The 24,099-nt window shown below is 42.8% G+C and overlaps 2 protein-coding genes across 3 annotated transcripts; both read right to left on the bottom strand.

The window, feature by feature from the left end:
* Nucleotides 1–2,582: 2,582 nt before the first annotated feature.
* On the bottom strand, nt 2,583–5,172 carry LOC124652474. 2 transcript variants are annotated; one of them, XM_047191490.1, is made up of 3 exons: nt 4,618–5,172; nt 3,593–4,531; nt 2,583–3,451 (listed from the first exon to the last, which is right to left on the bottom strand). In XM_047191490.1, exons 1-3 carry the CDS (start codon nt 4,651–4,653, stop codon nt 2,918–2,920), a joined length of 1,509 nt encoding a protein of 502 aa, XP_047047446.1. In that variant the 5' UTR covers nt 4,654–5,172; the 3' UTR covers nt 2,583–2,917. The 2 variants fall into 2 exon arrangements, with proteins under 2 accessions (XP_047047446.1, XP_047047447.1); XM_047191491.1 differs by having other exon boundaries at nt 3,593–4,513.
* A 7,558-nt stretch (nt 5,173–12,730) lies between these two features.
* LOC124653608 (DNA-directed RNA polymerase 1B, mitochondrial-like) lies at nt 12,731–21,950 on the bottom strand. The gene is made up of 19 exons (XM_047192673.1): nt 21,111–21,950; nt 20,771–21,004; nt 20,543–20,676; nt 20,382–20,445; nt 20,225–20,283; nt 19,773–19,890; nt 19,437–19,550; nt 19,213–19,344; nt 18,689–19,105; nt 17,268–17,318; nt 17,077–17,147; nt 16,679–16,763; nt 15,806–15,958; nt 15,636–15,710; nt 14,354–14,443; nt 14,173–14,220; nt 13,804–13,918; nt 13,614–13,717; nt 12,731–13,510 (listed from the first exon to the last, which is right to left on the bottom strand). The coding sequence occupies exons 1-19, from the start codon at nt 21,933–21,935 to the stop codon at nt 13,400–13,402; spliced, it is 3,000 nt and encodes a 999-aa protein (XP_047048629.1). The 5' UTR covers nt 21,936–21,950; the 3' UTR covers nt 12,731–13,399.
* Between the last annotated feature and the right edge of the window lie 2,149 nt (nt 21,951–24,099).

Below are 24,099 nucleotides of genomic sequence, written 5' to 3'. Positions count from 1 at the left end.
GTATCTGTCTCGCCGTATCGGTGCTTCGTAGCCTGAACGTCATAGAGGGTGGAGATGTTTCCAATACCTTCTGTAAGGTATCACTCTTATGGCGAACAATATTATATAAAGCTGGATATTGTTCTCGGAGAGTGGTTGTACCTAACCATCTATCCTTCCAGAACCTTATTTTCGCCCATTCCTAACGGAGAACGAACCAAACGGGAAAAAGTATTTTTTTAGTTGCCATAATGCCAGCCTAAAAGTGTGAATCTCCTGGTTTCCATATAACCTGAGATATAGCTTTTGAACCCACATACTTTCTCTGCAAAAGTTGTTGCCATCGGCCATCCTCAGTTAATAACCTGGCCAGCCATTTTCCATCAGAACATATAAAATTAGGTCATCGTTTGTCTATCTATGTTGAAATTCAATGAAAAAATCAAAAGATCACATACTTTAGTCGAGTAGGCATAACTGTTTGTAACTAAATGCTCATGTATAAGTATAGAGCTCACAAACAACATTACTTATTCTTCTATGAAAGCTGTCAACAAAACTCGTCAGAGGCACCTGCTCAATAACCGGTTATGCCTAACAATCACTGAAGATTCCAGCAAATACTAACAGAACCATCAATTAATATTTGCCAATGAGGCAGTGTTCATCTTCTCTTGCGCTTATGCTCACCTGTCATCCACAGTTGTTGCTGATGAAGTTAACTAAACGCTGCCTCCTCGGATCCAATAAGCAGAGTGGAGGACTGGAGGGGGACGCACACAAAAGCACGAAATCTGAAATACTAAAAAGAAAGCTGCACAGACTGGGGGAAAATCCAACCCGCTTCACTTGTACGAAATTGGATGGCGTGCTGAAAAGCGAGGACATGCGAAGGTGAGTTTGCAGCGTGTATCCCAGCTGCCTCCTCCTCATCTCATGTGGCCTTTGTCATCAGGCCGCATTCAACACCATCACTCTCATAATAGTCCGCATCAGGGCGAGCGCAGTACAAACTCTAGCAGGACACTTGCGCAGAATTCTTGAAATTGGGAGCGCATGGTGTACTCCCATGATTTACTGAAACTTGAAAGTTTAATCTGCACAAAGAACAAATATGAGATAACTAAGAGAGGACACTTGCTAATTCATTTTGTTAATTTTTACCGACACCATAGCAGCATTGCATAATTGCAAGATGTCATGTGGTAATTAGCACCATTGAATTGGAAAATTTTACTTTCATAAATGATTCGACACATTCCTTCAATCTAGCATTGATTACAGCTATGTTGATCTACGCATTCTGATTTTCACTTTCTTTTAGTACTGTGCCAAAACAATTGATTCCCATTGCCATCTCGGTAAATTCTTGTGTGGCCATTTCTAATGAAATGCACCTCAATTCAGATGGCCCATTGAACAAAGTAAGATGTTAATTTGATCAGCTTGGGAGAGAGCTGCATGATTTTCAAGTACCGTGTGGATAATAGATAGGTCTTTGATAGTACAATGCTAGGCATACCCAATCTATCTTTCACCTGTAGAAAATAAGGCATGAGACAAAATTCGAAACACCAGTGTTTAAGTTGCAGGAGGAGAAACAAACTTGAGATCCAAAAGAAAGAGTTACTAAATCATGATACAACTAAAAAAAAAAGTTGGTACATGATACAACACTAACTAGCAATGTCTTTTGACTTTTGAAAACAACAAATGAATCAAGCAAATTTTCATGCTGAGTTATACCTGACACAACCACTAATCAGAAAAGGAGGCAATAGCACATAGCCTTCAGGGTTAAGACAACCAAATAGTGGTTATTTGGGTAGCAGCTTGGAGCGATACCATGAAGGCAGTGATGGCACAACCACCACCTCAGACAACATAGGAACCATGTAAATGAAAACACATACAACCCAAGTACTCCCTACAACTCGCTCAATTTTTGTATGGATAACCATTTTAAATCAGACCACCAAATCAACCAAGAAAAGATATACAGTATTAGACATGATTTTGAGAAAGTTGCGAAAGCAATACAACTTACAGTAACACATAGCCTAGGCATCGTATACCTTTGCTTTTTTTTGAATGGGTAACCATTTTAAAATCCAAACACCAGATCTACACACAAAAAATATAACCCTCTACTAAATGAAAAATGATTTTAGAAATTTGGGAAGCTAATAGTATAACTTAAATTCAAATGTATAGAGAAATAATCAGAGTCCAGCATCACATACCTTCGCTTAATACTGAATGAAAAATGATTAGATATATAATCAGATATTTATTACTACCTCTGTTCCTAAATGTATGATGTTTTGGCAGCTCAAATTGAACTGTCAAAACGTCTTATATTTAGGTAGAGGAAGTAAGTATTTAAAAATAACATCCAAAATCATTTACATCAAAAACATGGGGAAGAGTTGGCAGGTTGCCCTCTTCACCAAAATCTGGATTTCTGGTGCTTGGAATATCTGGTAGCTAAGATGTTCAAAAATCTGGATTTCTTTACCAATTACTCAATTTCATACATTACAGCCAATGCAATCAAGTTGCTCAGGCAGGGTCATAAATCATTTCAGTTAATATAGCCCAAGGAGAAAACAGAAGTGCATTTAACTGGTTTACAACTTGTAAAAGGTGCCCAAATCGATTTCTCCAAAAACCTATTTACCCTAAGGGGGAGCGTAATGAATATCATAATATTCAAAATATTTAATAATATAACTATTTTCTCCCCAAAGCATTCTGTACAAGCTTCAATTGGAGGATTAATAAGAGTACAAATGCAATGACTACTGAATTATGGAGCACAAGAAACTCCTTCAAACTAGGATAAATATAAGAGTACAAATGCCATGTTTGATTTACACGAGACTCTAGATGCATGGCATCAAATCATAGTGATGCCATGCATCTTATTCTTCCATTACTAAGACCTGAAGTGAATCACAGCAGGTGAAGAAATCCGCAATTCCTTAGTAATCTCCTCCCTCAGCATATCCTTCTCCTCACTGGTCCGCGGATATCTAGAAGGGCAAACCTGGATACTGGGTTCCAAGCCCCCGCAGCGCTCACACACCTCCCTGTCGTGCAGAGATATGTCCTTCATGTTCACCGCAACTTCCATGACGCGTCTAACGTACTGCACAAAATTTTCGTCGGGTTGGAAACCGTAGATGGCGAGCTTAACCAGATTCTTGTGCTTGAAATCAGCAGCAGATGGTTGCCACTCCACATTTGCTTTTTCACAGTAACCACTATTCATCCGAAGGTCCTTGTTTGTAACCATTATACATAAATGATCCCACACCGTGATGCGTACCTCCTTTAGGGAGGGTGCAGCTTCAAGAATGAACATGGTCCAGGCAATATCACATCCTTCAGGAAGGTTATCCAGATCTACAATCTGTAGCTCTCCCAGCACAGGCGCAAGCAGTTTGGGGCATTCTGGTAGAATCCAAATCTGGCACAGAAGAAGCAAGTTAATAATTGTGTGCAAAACTGCAAATAAATTACACCCTCAAGGGCTAGAAAGACTCAATTAAGTTAGTATTTTATAAGCATAGCGGAGTAGGAATGAGACATAGAAGTTTAGAGTGAATACCTTTTCACTTTTAAAATCCAGTCGCAGGTCTTTTATCCAGGGTACATTAACGAGGAGTTCACTTAACTGGAGATTCTTAGTCGAACTAATACCAATGTTTTCGAGGCTTAGCTTTGAAAGCTGTGGGACAGAACCAAAAGTCAGGGGATCTTGATAAGACCAACAAGTATAGTTCACGCGTTGGAGGTTTGGTAGACAGTTGAGATGCACAGTCTCAAATTTTCCAAGGTCAATGTGGAGCTCAACAAGTTGAGCATGTTCTAATTGCAGCATGGAACAGATCCCTGCATCACAGTAGGAGAGACGCAAAGATTCCAACCGCTTGCAGGTGCTGAGGATGTTGGGGATGTCCAGTTCCCCAAATCTCATGTTGCGCAGCCACAGGCGCGTGAGGCCGGAAAAGGCAGCTGCACAATCACCAAACCAACTATTGAATTTCTTGGCATGGCAGAGGAGATCGCCGTGGGTGCAGCTTAAACAAGCCGTCTCTGTGAAAAGCACAAACTCAGCATCGTCCACCTTCTGGGTTGCCATTGCACGGGCAACAGCTTTACTGATGGAAATAAATTCATCACGCCTCAAAAAGAATTTCACCCGCAGCTCGCGGATGGGGATCTCCACATTCCTCGCACTCAGGACATTCTCCGTTACACCAGCCACAGCATTGTTGTACCAAACAAGACGAGGGGTGGTGTCGAGCCAGGCCTTGCGGTAAAGAGAAAGGGAACCAACATCTATGTCAAACCGTGAGAGCATGGTGCAGAGCTTCAGCATTCGCTTAGAGAGGATGCATGCTCTTAATGCTTCCAGGGTGTCAACCCTCTCCAGGATGTTGAGTAGAATGTCATCGGGCAGCTTGCTAAGCCTATCTCCTCCGGCTTCACCAGAAGCTGCTTCACCTTCATCGCGAGCTGTGGCTTTCTGCATCGCATTTATTAACTACAAATGGGGGATAAAATGAGCCTCTTACCTACCATGGAGTACATGACAGGATGAAGAAAAGATGAAGCATGAAAAGCACTTACATTGCGGCCGCGGCTAGTCCCCTTCCTGTTCTTCATCTCCAAATCTCTAATTGACCAGAGACCACCTTATTGAATGGATTGACGAACTAAAATTCTGCTCCTACTCCTACTCCTACTCAACTACATGTTTGGAGGCGGAGCAACGGGAGGACTCAAATCCTGATTATACTACTTCTCGAGACACGAACTTCCCTAATAAAAATAAGCCCTTTCTCTTGCGATTACACAAGGTGATCGCCGGCCTTTATTGATGGAGAAAGGCTGCACAACAAATCAAACAAATAGACGGCTCTCCCCCTACCCCCTGTTACAAGCCGGCTCTCCTCCGCGCAGCCTTTATTTATGGAGGAGTGCTGATTACAGCGACAGGACAATGACTGAATAAAGACAGCTCCTTTTTCGAATCTGCTTGTGTGATCTGAATCGAAGCCGAATTCGGACTCCTTTCAAGCACGATTACACACGAAAATCGACTGCTCCCGTGAGCTTATTCCGCCCAAAACGAAAAAAGACGTACCCCCTCGCCGGCCGCAAGGGCGCGGGGGAGAGCGGCTGTCGCCGGCGGCGTGGGTGGCGCCTGTCGCAAGGGCGAGCAGGGGAGTGGTTGCTGGCGGCGGGGGTGGGGGTGGCGCGGAGGGGAGTAGATGCCACAAGGGTTTGCATCTGAGGTCAGGTACGTCAGGCGCTAGAAACTTCCCTGTTCATCTCTGAAAAGGAGGCCGTTTGTTGCATACGCCAACTCTTTGCGAACGGAAAAGCTCCCTCGCGTCACCACGTTCTTTTCCACCGACCAAAGTCGCACGACCAGACTCCTCGGAACAGTGTATCCTGCGCACCCGAACATTTGATGCATACACTGCCAAAGCCGAAATACATTCTACAAGTGGTAGAAATGTCTGTAAATAATCTATCATGTAGACATAACATAACTCTGCCGGTCACAAAAATCCAAGTCCAAAATTTAAATTAGAGCTTGAGAAACAACAACAAAGAAAAAGAAAAACAATTCTAGCACTGTTAACGGGTCAAATTTCTGGCCCAGTTTGATGTTTCTACTTTCTACTATTTATTACATGATTTGTCTTCTTAATCCTCAAGTTTTATGTAGAACTTTATTTTTTGAACCGACAACAGCCGACCATATGACACCGATGTATGGAGCAGACGAAGGGTCGTGCGAGCAGTTTGCAGGTGCGCGGGGGAATCTCTCGTAGTGGACTAGTGGTACGACTAGAGCCGAGAGATGCGGGCATCATCGTGATGTTGTCGCGTTTCCTCCCGGGTTCGGCACCGGACGGCTTGCCTGATTCGGGCAAATTAGCATGGAAAGCTTGGTTACTCGAACATTTAAGCATTGCTTACATAGTTTGATTTATATATGGACAAGGGGGAGCCTTTGCCTAACATGCCTTGTCATCGTGCTTAATCCCCTAAGAACGAGGTTAGTCATTGGATGTGGAGGATGTCGACCTCGAACACTAGGAGGGTATCGGTCGGAAGCTAGCTAAACCCAGAGTCTGATCGTGCGGATCGGAGGCTGAGAAACTGAGAAACGATTGCTCGTTTTGATAAATAGCATGCAAGCACTTTTTAGCAATTTGGTTAATTAATAGATTGGACGTCAATCCTCACTCTACTCTCTAAGAACTCGAGTCGGCCCAAATACTTGGTTGAGGATATTAGTGAGATGATTACCAGTGCAAATATAGTTGACTTCCATCTCGCCCTCTTCCATGCATTCTCTAATATATGATGTGCTTACTCTTATGATCATGCACTAGATTCTTAAATAGAGAAATATTGGATTTTCTATAAAAAAAAGATTCACCACAGAAAATTTTAGATCTAAACTCACAATATCACCAGTATCCAATCCAACCAAATTCATTGACATGTTGTCGATTGTTGAACTATATCAGACCTCGCAGGATGATAACGCCATAATCTTCTGCTTTTGTGATAATAGGCTCACTATGCTTCTCCCATGAAAATATGTGACTTCCGGTGTACATTTACGGTAATCTACATCACCTGCCATATCCTTGCAAGAGAACTTCTCCTTCATCCCGGAGTACAAACATCCAAAATTGTTGATAGCATGCACATTCTTGATGCCTCCTGTTCGCAAAGACCCACAGTTCTCTGGTTGTTCGGGGCTTTATTCTCCCACCATCTTATGTAACATATAGACTTCAAGCAAAGCACAAGAAGCTCAGAGTACACTACAAGAATTAGAGGAGTAAGAAAATAGATATATCCTTTGAGAAGAAGACACAAGGTAAGTGACTATATATTATGAGTAACAACGGTGGTTGTTGCGAGTCCATTGAGTAAGAAATGATAATCTCGCTGGGGGCACTACCATGTTCTTTCGGCCAGTATCCTGCCTTTTCTAAATGGAGGGTGAAACCCCGACTTCTGCATCGAAAAGATGCATATAGCCTTTATTTATCTGCCACTGAGTAATTGTTTTATGGAGCTTGAGTGGGCAAAGAAGAGAGGACATAATTGATGTATATCACTCTTCCTCCATGGGTTCCTCCCGGATCCGTTCATGACCATTGATTCTCATTTCATTGGATGGTGCATGCATCTTGGTCACTCTGCGGTGCCGTGGACTCACTCCAAGGCCAGGGTGTACCAGTTCTACCCTTCTTTGCAATCTGCATAACTGACCTCTCTTTCCGTAAGTGAGTGGTGATTTACTATATGTTTGTGCGGATGGGCATGTAAGCCAGAGGTAGGTTGGTGGTGTTGATTGTAATGTGTTTCTGATAACTATTTGGTCGTGCTTCTATTTTGAGTGGTCCGTTTGCTTCGGCTTATATTCTTCTTAGACTTTTGAATCACATCCTTTCTATAATGTATCAAGACTTGAGTTTTGTGTTTTCTCGAAAAAATACATAATAAAACGAAGATCCTTTGAAATATCAGGTACAACTCTAACTTGCAATGATTCTACGTATAAACTGCTATAATCAATGCAATGGTAAGGCATTTGACCATCCTAGACCGATCTCAAAAAAAAGACCATCCTAGACCGATCTCAAAAAAAAGACCATCCTAGACCTGGAGGCTGGAGCTAGTTTCATATACCCTGCATTTCATGGATGAAGCAATAAATAAAAGGAAAGAAGAGAATACTTTAGGACACAATACAGGTAGCTGCAGCACTCCAAAATGTCGATATTTTAGCCCCCTTTCCCGCTCAATCGGCGCTGCCGGTCTGCTCGCCCATGTGTTGTCTGTCCTCCACAATCATCGCCATGGAGCTGCATGTCCCGCCACCCGTCGGTTTCGAGGTGGCTCCAATTGAAGCCTCCCATCGCGCTTGCGCCTTCCACTGCCGTGTATGCCATCACATCACGCAACCCGCACATCCAACCTTCACGCAAAAATGCAAGAGTCGGGTCGGAGAAAGCGCATCGTCATGAGACTCGGCCGCTTTGCGACTGTGTCATCTGGGCTCCCTTCCGCGTCGGTGGCGCCAGGTCTGCCCTACCACCGCTGGTGCATCTCAAAAACAGCTGCTTTCGGGCCAAAGAAGGCGAACAAGGTGGTGCCGAGGACTCCTGCCTATTCCACCACCGGTGGCAACCCCTCCGGCGTCCGAGACCTCCTTCCCTACTATCACCGATATACCTGCGCCAATTACGTGTTCAAAGAATCGCGCGAGACGTAAAGTTTCGCCCCTACCATCTGTGTATGTCAAATTGGGTGAGATTGCTTTGGTTCTTTTTTGGTGTAATCTTTTGCAATTTTTGTTGAAATTGTTTGCGTTTTTTTGCAAAATAATTTGCAGCAAAAAATGTTGTTTTAACCACTTTTTTATAACATTATCTTTCTAAAAATGGTTTTTTTTAGAGAAAGTGCGGCCATTTATTCATAACTTAACATCAGTACAGAGGGTTTGCCGGATGAACTCCAGGATTACATCATGAAAACTTAAAAAAACAGAGTTCTTGCAAGAGCGAGCTAAAAAGTGAGCCTTTGTTGTAATAGTACAATTTCTTGCACGTGGGTGAAGATTTTAGTTGCAATACTCGCTACCCTAGGAGTAAATCACACGGTAGCATTTTTGCCCTAAATATAGGAAAGGTCCGGCCCAAGTGATACACCCCTTCTTTTAACAAAAGAAGCCAGAACCATAGGTTGTTTTCTCAAACTCGAGGGGCCAAAATGCAAAACTAAGTTGTGGCTTGTTTCGTCTGATCGCGCTGATCCGAAGACCGATGGAGCGTCGCCATTTTTCTATTGGTTCCTACATTCTTTGTGGTTTAATGTGTGGCGTGATTTGTAGGTGGATCAAGTACCTGTTGAGGTTAGTAGGGCTTTGTATGGCGACTTTGCCGTCCAAGTTTAATGGAATGTATGTGTTCCACATCAAAAATAAAAAAAAAGATGCACCTACCTTCCGATGAAATGAGAATCAATAGTCAGGAAAGGAAAGGACCTCACAGGATCCATCCGGCGTGACACCAGAAGAGAATATGATACATGTAAAGCATGTGCATAGCATGTCCTACTCCGTAGATCCTTCGCACTAGCTCAATAACTTTAACCTTCATCTAGAAGATCTACTTTAACCTTCTTATTAAATAGACTCGCTATCGGAAATTCATTATATAGACCGTCAATTTTAGGCTTCTTCTCTACACAACATATACCTCGTGCTCTCTTCTTCGTACCCCTTTGCCGCTTGTAGACTGACTTATCAAAGGTTGTCAAATAGCATATGTATTTTTGAAATCTAAGAAGTACAAAAGGAAAATACGTCTTCAGGATTTTGAGAATCAGGAGGCATCGGGAATGAGCTAGTAACAAGATTCCCGGCAAGGTCTTGTCCCATATCCCACCATAGGAACACTGTGCCTCTTCATCCAACACGCCCTCCTCCTTACTGTCATTATGCAGTGGCATCTACAAGTTACCTATAAGAGCAAGTATAATAAGTTCTAGTCAGCTGGCTATAAGGGTTAAAATAATATATTTATGCTTAGTTGGAGGAGAGAGAGGAGGAGAGAGAATAGGAGTGGGCTCTCATGCAAGAGCCAGCTCTAGCACGTGCTCCTAGGTACTTTGTGAGAGTGAAATGTGGGTCATCCATTGATAAAGTAGTACATAATTATAGCTCACTATTATACATGTTGGCTCTATGTTAGCTACAAATGACATGGCACATGGCTTATAGCCAGCAGCTGACTAAACTATTAAACTTGCTCCAAGTTCATTGGCAGGCACAATATCCGACAACTAGACAAAGGAAGGGGGATGGGAATTTAGTGGTGGGAATTCCTTAGACTATGTTGGTGCAGTCCGAGGCTGCACCCTCTCACTCACGGACTTGAGGTAGAAGAAGGGAGACAACACAGTATTTTTCCGGCCGGCGCACGAACGCCGTCGTGGGCGCACCAACGCCATAATCCTTTTCAGCTGGCAAACTTTACATCGATGATCAGTGAGGGGCTTTATAGCCGGACATGGCACAGGAGCACGCACCCACGTTCTCCACCTTGCTCGCGCATGCACGCGAGCTGCCCAGCTCGATCCGCTCGTTCTGAGGGCTACCAACGCTCACGACGCGGTCATCTACTAACTGCACCCCCTAATCTCGCTAACAATCTCAACGTGGCCACATACCTGCGTGAGACCTGAATCAGAACTAACACGCACGCAACCCACACACTCGTCACGATTTATTTGCTAACATTCACCCCCTAGATCGTGACCTCGTCCCCCATCCTGAAGTACAAGACACCGGCTCATCGACTGCTGCAAGGGGGAACGCTCCTTCTTTGTCTCCGGCGGCAGACGCCGTCATCTTCGTCCCCGGCGACCTACGCTGGTTCGGCGACACACGCCGAGCAGCCTCCAGCGACAAACGCCGGAAGGATGTAGCCGAACTCGAGCACGAACTCGAGCACAACGGCGACATACGCCTCGACTCCGTCACCGAGCTCCTCGGCGACACACGCCGAGCTCCTCCATGACACCACGCCCTGCACGCCCCGGCTCGCGCACACGATCACTGACGTGATCGACGCGGCCGTTCTGCGCTCCGCTGGACGCGTTCTCCTCCGGTGATCCGCACGCCCTCGGCTCACGCACATGTCCCGCACCGACGCAGGCAACGCGGCCGCTCGAGCAGCTCGATCTTCTTCCTCCTTGGCGACCGTCGCCGCGCTCCACACGCCTCCAGCTCACGCCCATGCCGCGCACTGACGCAGGCAACGCGGCCAGCCCGGTGCGCCCAGGACGCGGTCCTCTTCCTCGGCGACACACGCCGAGTTTCTTCCATGGCCGTCGCATGGCGCCGCTACGGCCTCCGTGGCCGCGTAGCTCCTCCACGCCGCCGCCATGCCGCGCCACCGCGGCCTCGGCGCCACCACGCAGGTCCGCCGCGCTCGCCGCACATACGGCGTCCCCTCGCCGCGTCCGCCGTGCTCGTCGCGGACTGACCGCGCGCCACGGTCGCGCCTCGGATCGACAAGGATCTGATACCAAATGTTGGTGCAGCCCGAGGCTGCACCCTCTCACTCACGGACTTGAGGTAGAAGAAGGGAGACAACACAGTATTTTTCCGGCCGGCGCACGAACGCCGCCGTGGGCGCACCAACGCCCTAATCCTTTTCAGCTAGCACACTTTACATCGATGATCAGTGAGGGGCTTTATAGCCGGGCATGGCACAGGAGCACGCACCCACGCTCTCCACCTTGCTCGCGCACGCACGCGAGCTGCCCAGCTCGATCCGCTCGTTCTGAGGGCTGCCAACGCTCACGACGCGGTCATCTACTAACTGCACCCCCTAATCTCGCTAACAATCTCAACGTGGCAACATACCTGCGTGAGACCTGAATCAGAACTAACACGCACGCAACCCACACACTCGTCACGATTTATTTGCTAACAGACTAGTCACAATGCATAGTATCATATAGTAGTATCATGCGTATGATACTACTACATGTTACTATCTCCACAATGCATGGTATCATATACTAGTATCATGGTCTCCATATATTAATTGTTTTGTAGAATCTCAATGCAAATATATGTAGTATGTGCTATGATACAGTATGTACCTATGATATTAGTATTATCTCTCTCATCCTTAATTGCACTGCCACATCAGCATTTTGCATGCATGGAATGCATGATACTACCTATGATATTTCCATTGTGGGTAGTCTTAGGGTACGCAGCACTGTTTGTTCATACTCAAGATCTCGTTAATTAGAAAATCCGGCAACTAGACATGGTTGATTAGAAAATCATCTTTTCATGTGTTGACATCACAACAAAACCAGCTGGCAGATCAACTAGACGTTTATTCTTAGAAGGACTAGTTCTGCAGCACGCCAAATTCGAACTCAGACAATGCCGGCTAGGGGCCTAAAACTGCTCATAGTGGGAGTAACATAGCTAGTAACATCACACATCTCAAGACATTTTAGTGACATGGCATGTGAATAAATGAAGAAAGAGAGTGAGGTGGTAACTAGTTATGTTACCATAACATCACGCACCCCAAGGCAAAATGAGTCTACAACATAATAAATGACACAATGCATGACACCACATATAAGTTACTACTTCCTCCCAGTTCATAGGGCTTGCGCGTATCTCTAGGTTGCTTATTTGACCAACATAATATCAATTGTATAGTACAAAAATTATATCATTGGAAAGTAGAATGTCTAAGCTTTCTAATGATATATATTTTATAATATATATTTTGTATTATGTTGATAAAATTTACGACCTAAAAATACGTGCAAGCCCTATGAACCGAGACGGAGGTAGTACACACTATGAAAGTAGTAACCTAGACTGGTAACATGACATATGTTACTAGTCTAAGTTACTCCCCGCTATAAGCAGCCTAAACAAGGTTATTCTGAGCTATATGTCCTCACTTCTAGGTATATATATGTCCAACTCGTCTTAAAAAGAATAAGTTTATGTCCAAATAATTCACTTTGATGCCTTAAAAAGTGATGATAAAGGCTAGAAAAATACTGACCCCATAAGTACTGATCAATATAGTGGCCATCAATACTCAGATAAAATTGGGGTGAAAATTGAAAGCAGCTCGAAAAGGCAACAGAAAGATGGCAAAAATATAAAATCTCCATAAAATTAAGAGGAAAACCACTATATCACTTTATTGTATAGATAGTATCGTGCAACTACAATGGTAGCTATGAATTAATTTTCCACAGTATAGTGTTGCACTCATCAGATTCCCAACTATAAATTAAGAGAAACAAGAAAAGAATGACAGGTTAGTGAAGAGGCCAAAAAACTACATATAATTACATTTACAGGAATCTGAAGACTGCGAAGATGGTTAGTGAGCGTGCAAAGAGTGAGCCTTGAGAAGGGAGAAACAAAGCACTGGTGAAAACTACACTATATCACAAACACAGAAAAACTCCGCAGCTACTGCTTCTTCATCATGGTTTCCAATTATTTTGACTGTCACTTTCTTCAATCTCCCCCTGGGCCAGCGCTGTTTACTGCCAGTTCCTTGGCAATAGTGACGCACCTTGCTTACCATGTAATTCTGCAGCAGAGCAAGAGCATCTTCTATGTACCTCTGTAAATCCACTCTTGTGGGATCATCTTCATGCAAGTTGTCCACAAGTTGGCGTGTCAACCAGCAAAATAATTAGCTTGATTATCTGAGCCAGTCATGTACTTTGAGAGAACTCAAGATTTGTGCAAGGCCACAGCTGGGCAGCAGAGAGAAAAATAGGACAATATGCCACCGTAACCGTGCTAGTTGAAGAAATAGGTTGACTCAAGGACATCCTTCATATTAAAATCTCCTCTGTCTGGCAATGGTGGAAATTTTAATGTAGGGAAAGATTTCTCAAAGCTCTCCAAGAGCTGCATCAAATATACTGTGTTAACAAACTGAATGCACAGTATAGGAAAAGAACAACAAACTAAATGCACACCATCTAAATAACTGAGATAGCAAAATACATACATTTTCCAAAATAGGTGCATCGTAAAGTTCCACAAACTTTTCCCGAAGTATCATGTTCATTGTATCAACATCACAAGCGTGGGTCCAATATGAATCATGAACTCCTGCATTCATACATAAAGCTAATAGTAAAATAAAAGGACCCAGACAAGGATCTCAAAAATACTCCGGCAGATAGTAAAATACAAACCTGCAAAATATAGGCCTTGTTTTTTGCAAGCAACAGCAGTCATCATCATATGAGAGCCATCAAGGGAGTGTACGAAGTTTGGAGGGAAAGCTGTCCTTTGTCGCTTAACCATAACCTGGTTGAAGGATACACATTTAAGCACAGAGCTCTCACAAGAACTATCAGATTCCAACAATATGGATAATGGTACATTATAACAGTGTCAGTGTTATGATGAGGAAAATAAAATGTTCAGCGAATCCAATAATGTGATGCACAAGTTACACAAACAAAATGTGATTAACCACTTCCTGCGCAACAACCATTCAGCAGCGAACTCCCTATTCTCAGTAAGATGTGTTGAACATATCAATGTAAAAGAGGTCATACCTTATCTGTTTCTCGTTGAAGGGTCAGGACTTGTAACGATGTCTTGATCTGCAGGAAAAACATCAAGAATGTCACTTTGCTATTAATAGTTAGCCAGCAGATGAAAAATGTTTTTCCCTGGAAGGGACGTGTCGGCGATAATCAAGTGAAGGTGAAGAAACAATTATACTGAAACACATACAAGATGCCTTCCTAGTTTGCGATATGGCTGAACAACTGGAAGTCCAAGAGGGGTCATCCATCTCACAGGTTCATTTTCACAAGCAATTACCTGTCATACAAAGCAGATGGACCATTGTTCAATATCCATGGTTATAAAGGCCGATCCATTTAGAAACAGAAATTCAAAAGGACAAGGCAGAGCAGCTTGACTATCAAGATGTTAAATGAAATATGGCTGTAGCAGTTTGCCTCAACAAACAGTTCGTTTGATCTTTAGATATATATAAATCTTAAATTTAGGTCATTATCATTATTCCAATAGTCATGACAGTATTAAAGGTTTTATTCTATTTTGTTTATCATTTTCTTAGATTTTCTCTCTCAGGCTCCATCGTGCATAGCGCTGCCTTTTCTAAGCACTCATTTATTTCTGTTAATGAGTGTGATAGACTGGTAGTTACTACCTCCATCCCAAAGCTTAAGGCTTATATTATTTTTAGAAAGCCAAACTATGTCAAGTTTGACTAAGTTTTTACCAAAAATCATTAACATGCAAAATACAAAATCAATATCATTAGATATATAATAAAATATATTTTCGTATGGTATCTACAAAATATTATATTTGTTGATAGATTGTTCTAAAAGTTTGGTCAAACTTTTCTTGGTTAACTTTTCAAAAAAATATAAGCCTTAAGCTTTGGGATGGAGGTAGTAGTTAATATCATATTTTATTTAGATATAAAAACAGTGCAGTATGATCCTACTGAAATTAATTAAGACTTCCCTAACTCAAAAATAACACAGCACAGAATAGAACAATACTGCAACTACAAACTGGCCCTTTATAACCAAGGATATGCAAGTCTTTTGTAATAACTATTACCTCCGTCTCAAAACGAAAGCCTTTTTAGAAAGCTAAGTAATAACTATAGACAGAAAAAGGGAACATTCTATCTGTTTGGGGCACTCACAGGATGTCAATGGAAACAAATTTTACGATAATGTACTCACCCGATGTTTTCTTTTCGGCAGGTCAAAAAAAGATTGAAAAGGAAGAAATATGTCTCAATTAAAATTAACTATTTAGTTTTAAAAAACCACCCACAAGCCAGCAGATCACAATTTGCAGTTTCATTCAATAATGAATCCGTGATTACCAAACAAAAAATGGCAGTGCTAATACTACATATGAAGCAGCCAAAAAATAATACGTAAGTGGATTTTCTGATGCACAATGTAATTGCAACATCAAACGTCGCATTATATTCAGAACACAGATGTGATACTACAGATGATACCTTGGCACAGTCTCCAAGCCAGTTCATGATACTACGAGCAGCTTCGAACATCTCACCAAGCGCTGTCAGTGTAACCTATCCAGAATAAAAAATGAAACAAAAAAAAGGTGTTTTAGTTCTAGGTGTATATATATGTTAGATGACGAAACAAACGCTTCAATGAATTCCACCTTAGCAGCATAGCATGATGCACCAAAAAGTTCAGAGTCATCAGCAATGACCCCCCTCTCCTTTAATCTTCTTTTTATTTGTTCACGTGCACCAACGTAAGTGACACCATAGACAGATGTCATCACTGTTTGTTTTACCAATTTCCTATCCACCTGCATTTGATAATAATCACGTAAACTTCACATAATTTCCAAGTATTCTTTGTGGGCCTAGGAGGCCATCAACTAAAAGTAATTGCAGAAATCAAATTGTCCGATGAAATAGGGAACACAAACTTTTTCAGTGCGTTAGATTAACACTAATCCTACGAGAACCCTACTGGTCAGCATGCTTTTATATCAACTGAATATATAAGGGCTCCGGGCTCCCTAAAGTAATGTCTCAGATAAACTTCATTTAGCATAATACCTGAGCTGGTTTCCGCTACTCCGAGGAGTTTCAACATAATATTACAAATTTTCTATTGACCATGTTGAGGAAAAGTAGGTGTTGCTCAAATATTTTTAAGAATGTGTTACTCATAAATTGGTTCCTCATTTAGCATGCAATTATCACAGAATAAAGATGGACTGGCACATTTTCCAGAAAATATTAAAACTCTAGGTACAATTGCTGAATGTAGCGTAACATTAACTGTAGAATTTACCATGTCTCAGATGTTAATATATATATTCTTAAACATTCAATTCAAATACTCCCTCCGATTCATATTACTTGACGCTAATACAGATGTATCTAGACACATTTTAGTTGTAGATATATTTATTTTAGCATCAAATAATATGGATTGGAGGGAGTAGAAAGATTGAGTATTTTCATCATATCATTTTTATGAGGTAAAATGTGTTTAAGGACTAGCAATGAAGCAACACCTGATCAACTAGCAGACGAGCGCGTGCTGCATCAGAATCTGTAGCTGGATCTTTTTGTGCGTCTCTCCTCATAATTTCCACCACCCTGGATCACAAATATGGGAATATAAATCCAAATCACAAGTATGGGAAGATATTATAACATTCACATGTCAAGATGGATAAATTGGACTTGACCCTTAAATCTAGAATTGAACAGTTTATTGACTTGTGGATAAGGCACATTGCCATATTAAAGATACTAAGCAGGATCAATTTCACAAATAAGATGGGCATCCAGTTTAAGCTTGTTTGAATTTATAACCAAATCTGTTGTATATCAAAATTCATTTCAGGATCGCATTATAAGTGTGAGCATATATAGTACTTCAAATCCAGTAAGACAGAATGGCCTCTACCTGGTAGCTATTCCAGAGTAAACATCTGCAGGTTTCTCCCCAGAAACTAAGTTGACAGCAATGGCACCCAGCTGCATGAAATTGATAAAAGAAACAATTATGCATTTCACTAGCCAAAAATTAAATATTCTTCATGCAGACAAAATAATCTTTGATAAAGCAACAACATAATTAATAAAAAATGAACTGACCTTGTCCCTTCCAAGAGCTGCATAGTGCTGCAGGCCATTACAAGAACCATCCTGAAACAGAAAACATTATATCATGATTCTGCTCCAGCATAAGCACATAATCAAACACCTAGCCTTACTATACAAGGTTAAGTGGGGAATTGCATGGTTTAGCAACAGTACCAAATATCCTCACTTCTCTTGCATAAATGTTAAATGTTCTAGTTACAAATTACAACATATAGCACACATGCACAAGGTAACATTTCAAAAAACTTCTGAAAAAAAAAACACATGTGAATGTGTGAATACTATGTGCAAGCTGAAAAAGGTGTACAAAAATACGCATTTTGTGCGGCTTCAGAAGAAAATGGTAGACAGCATGTTCATGTCTCTATTTTTTTTGTGCAGAATACAAATAAACATTTTATCACAAAATACAAGCAGAGTATATGCCACATGTACATCTATGCCTTTTCTGGATATTTTTTTTCAAATTTTATAGCACCAACATTTTTTCTAGAAGGGAGTATGCGGCATTGTGCTCGACATAATCCGTGTCCATGATGCTAATCATATCGGTGGGGTTCTTATATGCATGTGTCCCATCTATCAGGATTCAGGTCCCTCAATGGGTACAATTGGATGTAATCACTAAGAGTTTATGGCATTTCGCATGCCATGGTACATCATATTGCTAACATTAACTTCAGTTGTACATGTTCATTTGGATCTCCCAGTACTTAAACGGTACATACATTATTAAAAAGACTGTCAAACGCATCACCACTTGTCAGCCTGACATTGGATGCTTTTCGTCTTAATTGAGTTGATTACCTTTACTGAATTGATTTTCTAGCGACTCAAAAATCAGTAACATTTACACAAGAGCAGCCACAGGATATTTGGTGCCGTCGCTAACCCTGTAACCCATGTAATTGCCCACCTAACTTGTCTAGTAACGCTAGGTATTCGGTTATGTGCTCGGATTGGAGAGGATAGTTAGGGTCGAAGAGACAGAATAGATAGAAAGCTGCTGTGCTAAGAGAGACAGCTAGAGCCTAGAAGATGACATGGAGAGAAATGGGTTAGTTTAGTTTAATCTTTGCTTGCTTTTATAGGATTAGCATCCCTCCTTAACAGAGACAAAGTCCTTACCAAATCAAATAGTTAAATCCTAACAGATTACAAATTCAATTAAACCAATCCCAAACAAATAGTTCAAAATATTTATACAATATTCTTGGCATTAATTATACTTTTATCGAAAGCAGTAAATCATGCCCTTGTTTTATACTTTCAAGGCATGAGAAACAAATATGTTTGTATTTTCTAGCCTACAAAAGCAACATGGGTAAATTGACTAAACATGACAACTGTTGCTGGGAAAAAAATGAGATTATGAGAAGCAGAATAATATAACATGGACAAAATATCAGTACCTGGTGCACAGGAACATGTGAGATCATTGTTTCTGGAGAGGGGCTTCTTAAAGCTTCAGTAATATCCATGCAAACTGCCAGGCATTGGAATGGATCCTCTGCCCCAAGCCACCATCGCTTGCCTTCAAGAGGCCTATTAGCAGAGTCAAATATGTCCTCCAAGTGATTCTCAGTAAATGCAATCCGGCCATCATATGATAGCTTATCAACACCTCCAGCATACAAATTTGCTAGGTGTATCTTCAGCCAGCGCAAGCCTGATTTACCAAGTGGTCGACCTTCAGAAAACTCCAACACTCCACGACAAAGATCTGAACCCAAGTGATTTAGATAAGGATGCATTGGATAAGCACGGCCTCTAAAATCAAGGTTGTGTGGGTAGTAAAACCCAGCTTCTTCCTTCATTTTCCGAGCTACCTGTTACCAACAAGTATAAATTAGATGAACAGTAAACGTGGAATAAATTATGTCCAGCTGAAATCGTAAACAATAGCAAGAGTGCAAGACCACTTATAGTCGCTTACCGCGAGTTTAAGCTCAACATCACATCTCTGGGAATGCCTTTCACTATTCTCCTTTTTGGCTGACCTCACGCTCCACCTCCACTTCTTTAGCTCAGCTTCATCTTCAGTGTCAGGCTTCTCTGGTATGGAAACCTAGAGTACATAAACAAAAGTTGGCATGTAAACATTAACGTCTTAAAAGTCTTCATAAGATGAAACCAAGAGAGGGAAAAATGGCAGCTCACATCAGCACGATCAACCAAGTCAGCAAGTCGGCCACCACTCGACCATATTCTGTCAACAATAGTAAGAACTTTTTTGTTGACCCTCCACTTGGTGCTCCCAAGAGTATTTAAGGCCTGGAACCAAAAAGGCCTCAAAAGATGATATCACTAGACCAAGATGCTAAGCAAGAATAACCAACATGTCAATGTGCAAGACCATATTAACAAGAGAAGCAGCTATGGTAAAGCATCAAGTGTGCTAAAAAAATGACCCCCCTGCATGTGGTCTTAAAAGTATTCAATCATAACAAATAGTCTAATCTGCAAAGAAAATATAAACGTGAGGCAAAAGAGTACCTCAAAAATCGACTGCATCTGTTCCTTTGGAGCCCTTTTTACAGCCTCCCTTTGTTGCCTAGCTCCGTGGGTGCGCATAATGTAGGATGGCAAAAATAAATGTGCACCCTTGTCATACCTGTAGCAATTGATGTTAGCTACTTATATACCCTACCATTTATGGATGACGGTTCTAACTTCCAGGAATGATGCTACGCAAATTTGGGATAACTTTGCTACTCGTGAGTGTTATAGAACTAACAATCTAACAGAGAAGCATCCACTACTATGAACCACACACTGAACAAATTGAGAAGGGGGTCATTCTGATTAGTGATTACACTCGGCAAAAATATTATGTAGCCTAACACACTAGAAGCATAGCCGCGCTACATAGCAACACAATTAATTTGAAATAAGTACAACACATATATGAAAAATAATTACGAGAAACATGGATAAGCAGTACCAACCCAGTCCAATTGATTGGCGGAATCAACATAGGCATGTAAGGTATGACCATATGCTTTGCCTGTACAGAAAAATATTTCCATGAGGAAAATGCGACATAGTGGAAAAAATATTCTGATAAAGAAAATCGTTGCAAGTGTAACACAAGGGACGACTCACTGTTCTATCTAGGCCTTGTCGAACCAGTGGATCGCACTTGATGACACCATATCGTCGACTCTTCCTGTTTAAGTACCAAGGCATGAGGGAAAGCATATGTAAGAAGAGAGCAGGATTGCTGTTGAGACGAGAAGGTACTAAGTAAGAGTTGACATGATTACTGTTGCTCTCTTGCCACAGTTCTCATTTCATGTGTGAAAGCAGGTCGGATTTCAGGTGTACTATCTGCAGATTGACTAGCAGGCGGTTGTATATGAGCTGTTTCAATCAATATCTCAATCAAACGGCTACCAACCTATAGAACAGAAAAGGATAGTATCATTAGATAAAGAAGTAATACATCTATCAACCCATAATAAGAGAGAGAGAGAGAAAAAAAAAAAGCATACTTTTGCATGAGCATCTTGACCCCATGGCCTGGCGTTATCTTGCTTCTTGACTAAATGCCTTACTTGCCGCACCTTCTGCTTTTTCATCAGCTCGGTGACTTTCTTTCTTAGACGTTGTTGTTCCTTGGCAATGTCTGGATCCGCTGCTTCTGCTTCTGCTTCTGGTTCTGCTGCTTTCTCCACTTGTTTGGTGCTCTTTTTCTTTGTCTTCTCTAGAAATTTGTGGATTCGAACCTGGTCAAGGAATAAAGGATGAAGCATTACAATTAGGTCGAAGTTAACTGATAAAGAACAACCATTTGGAATGTATTGGGAAAAAAAGAACAATCTTGAGACACACCTCATGCTCGATTGCTTCCCCGATCTGGCACGCTGCCTGTATGACCCGGACGCTCCCGTCTCCGTTGCCGGTCATAAGCAGCCCCATGAGCTTGTGCATGGTGATGACGGCCATCATGTCGGCGGGGAGCAGGTTGAAGTAGGGCGCGTGGGATGCCCTCGCCCCTCGCTCGCCCACGAGCTCCTGCTCCGCGACGATCCTGTCCCTGAGCGGCTCGAACCATCCGAGGAAGAGCGACTTGACGTAGGGCAGGTTGGGGGCCAGCTTGTGCTGGCACATGTCGGCGAGCAGCTCGCGGTACTCCCTGGCGGCCTGCTCCCAGGCCTCGGTCTCGATCCTGATCTGGCGCCGGCGCAGCGCCGAGTACTTGGAGCACGTCATCCCGTGCTGCGCCGCCGCCTCCGTCACGACCTTGCCCCGCCCGCGCCCGCGCCGCCGCTCCGGAGGAGCGGGCGGGGTTGGGGCGGGGGCCGCGAGGGCGGCGTCGTCGAGCGCGTGGTGCAGCTCGTCGACCTCGGAGGAGGAGACGGCCTCGGCGGCCGCCGCGGCGGAGGAGGACGCGAATCGCGGGGGGTGGTGTCCCCACGGGAGGCGCGGGGATGGGAGGATCCCGGTGGCGGGGGCGGGGAGGAGGAGGCGGTGGAGCGGGGGAGGAGGGGGAAGGTGCGGAGCGGAGGCGGAGAGGAGGGCGGAGGCGAGGCGGCGGGAGGGGAGGCGGCGCCACATGAGGGCTAGGGATTTGGGGGGCGGGAGGAGGACTGGAGGGGGAGGCGACGACGGCGGGGAGATGGGTAAGACGGCGGCCGGAGTAGCGGCGGGGAGCATCAACTGGAGGGCGCGGGGAAGGGAGGGAGAGACATGGGGAATGCGGGATGTGGCGCCGCCGCCGCCAAAACGCAGGAGAGAGGAGGGTTGGCAAGGCGAGGGGGTACCTCGGCTGCGGTTGGGGCTTAAACCCTTGGTTGCAAGCTGGGATGCGTGGTTGATTTTGGGTTTAGGGATGGAGATCCTTTCCCCACGTCTCTCGCTTTCTTCCTGCACAAACTTACTACTCTACACTACTTTCATGCTATTGCACTTCAACTCCTGTTTTTAATTGTTCAAAAAAAAACTCCTGCTTTTACAGTTTTTTAGATTTTTACATCACCAAAGTTTGTCCTCAAAACTCAAATGATGTAAAATACATAATGTGCTCGAGCTGATGATGTATTTTACATCACATGTGCTACAAAAGTTCAAATAAAAATCCAACCTTTGACAAATCTCAATTGATATTCAAACTTTAACACGTATTTCAACATTGAAATTAACATAGATAGTTCATACTTGTCTCACATCTTCACAAAGTGCTTGTGCATGCTTATATGTAATATGTTTATATTTATGGCCTGCTTGCTTTGTTTGATCCAATATATAGTATAGACTCCATCAAATCTTAAATGACTAAGATGTGCATGAAATTCAAACTTCATCTATAAATATGCACATATTTATATGGAGTGTGTCCTATGTATTGTGGTTAGCCTAACCATTTTGGACCCAATAAGTTTGGGAACCAAGATGTACTTGAATATTGATTTAGGTACATTGGAGATGCAATGGAGGCTTCTCTCATCTATAAGGAACGTGTTGTCACCATATGAGAATTGGAGCCAAGCTGTGATTATAGATGAACTCTTATCCAGTACATCTTGCCATTGCTATCTCGATAACAAGTATCTTATTCATGCATACTCATATAGCATCCAACCTCTTGTAGGATGCATCTTGGCATGAAATTCTTTATTTCAATAATATTGTGGTTCTTGAAAAATCATTTTAAAAATAAACTTCTTATTGTACATTTGAGTAATTTGAGAAGATGCATACGATGGGAATATATATATCATGTTTATGATTCACCTATCCCAAATATGTCTTCTAGCAATTTATTACATATCAATTCCTCAAAGAGCTCTTATGTGCAATATTGATGAAATTGTGAAACGAATCCCTATTTGTGATACGTGTTACCTTTTTTCAAAACATTCCAACTAGCTTTACTTCCCTTATTAACATAGGCATCCCCAATGGGCCTGCCGAAGATGGTACCTGGGGTTTACTGAAGGCCCACGACCCGAAAGATAAGAAGATTCGGAAGCCCAAGATGTTAATAAGGAAAGTTAGAGTTGTATTAGGAAGTATAACTTGTAATCTTGCGGGACGGGTCAGAAACCCTCCCGGACTCTGTAAACTTGTGTATTACGAAACCCTCGGCTCCGCCTCCTATATAAGGGGGAGTCGAGGGACAAAGAAAGGATCGAATCTACTGTCAACACAACCCTAATTTCATAATCGTCGAGTACTTTTCGGCTGAAACCTTCGAGATCTACTTGCCCTCTACATCCAATGAAACCCTAGTCTACAACTTGTAGGCATTGACAAGTTGATACCTTGTCAATTGGCGCCGTCTGTGGGATCTAGAGGCGACAAGGAGCTGATCTCGATGGCACGTTCAAGATCGTCGACTTCGTCGGTAGCAAGCAATGCCATGGACAGAGGTAAACGGATCGAAACCGGTCTCGTTGATTTTGTTCCTCACCCGCCCTCCCGTTTGGATGCATATGCGTATCTGGAGGAGCCCATGGAGATGACGTTCGGAAAGTTCCACTTCCGCGTCGAGAAAGAAGGAGCGTATCGTCTCGAAATTTCGATCTCGTCGGGATTATCGGCGGTCAATTCTGACTTCTCAAGCTCAACATTGTCAATCAAGTCAAGCGACGAGGAAACTTCATCGCCGCGCGTCATCAACACCAGAACAAGCGAAAAGCTCGCCAAGATCTTCAGCGACATGTCTTTCGAGTCATCTGCGGACTCCGATATAAGCGATGACTCGAGTAGCATCGGCACCTTCAACTTAATCGACAGATCCACTACTGTGGGCAAGGTCTTCACCAATCTATATGATGGTGTCACCAAACCCAGCAAGGTTCAGAATTCAAAATATCAT

Source organism: Lolium rigidum, chromosome 5, assembly GCF_022539505.1.
Source record: "Lolium rigidum isolate FL_2022 chromosome 5, APGP_CSIRO_Lrig_0.1, whole genome shotgun sequence".
Lineage (NCBI taxonomy): Eukaryota > Viridiplantae > Streptophyta > Magnoliopsida > Poales > Poaceae > Lolium > Lolium rigidum.
The sequence above is the reverse complement of the archived record's forward strand: the minus strand, read 5'-3'. Positions and strand labels throughout refer to the sequence as shown.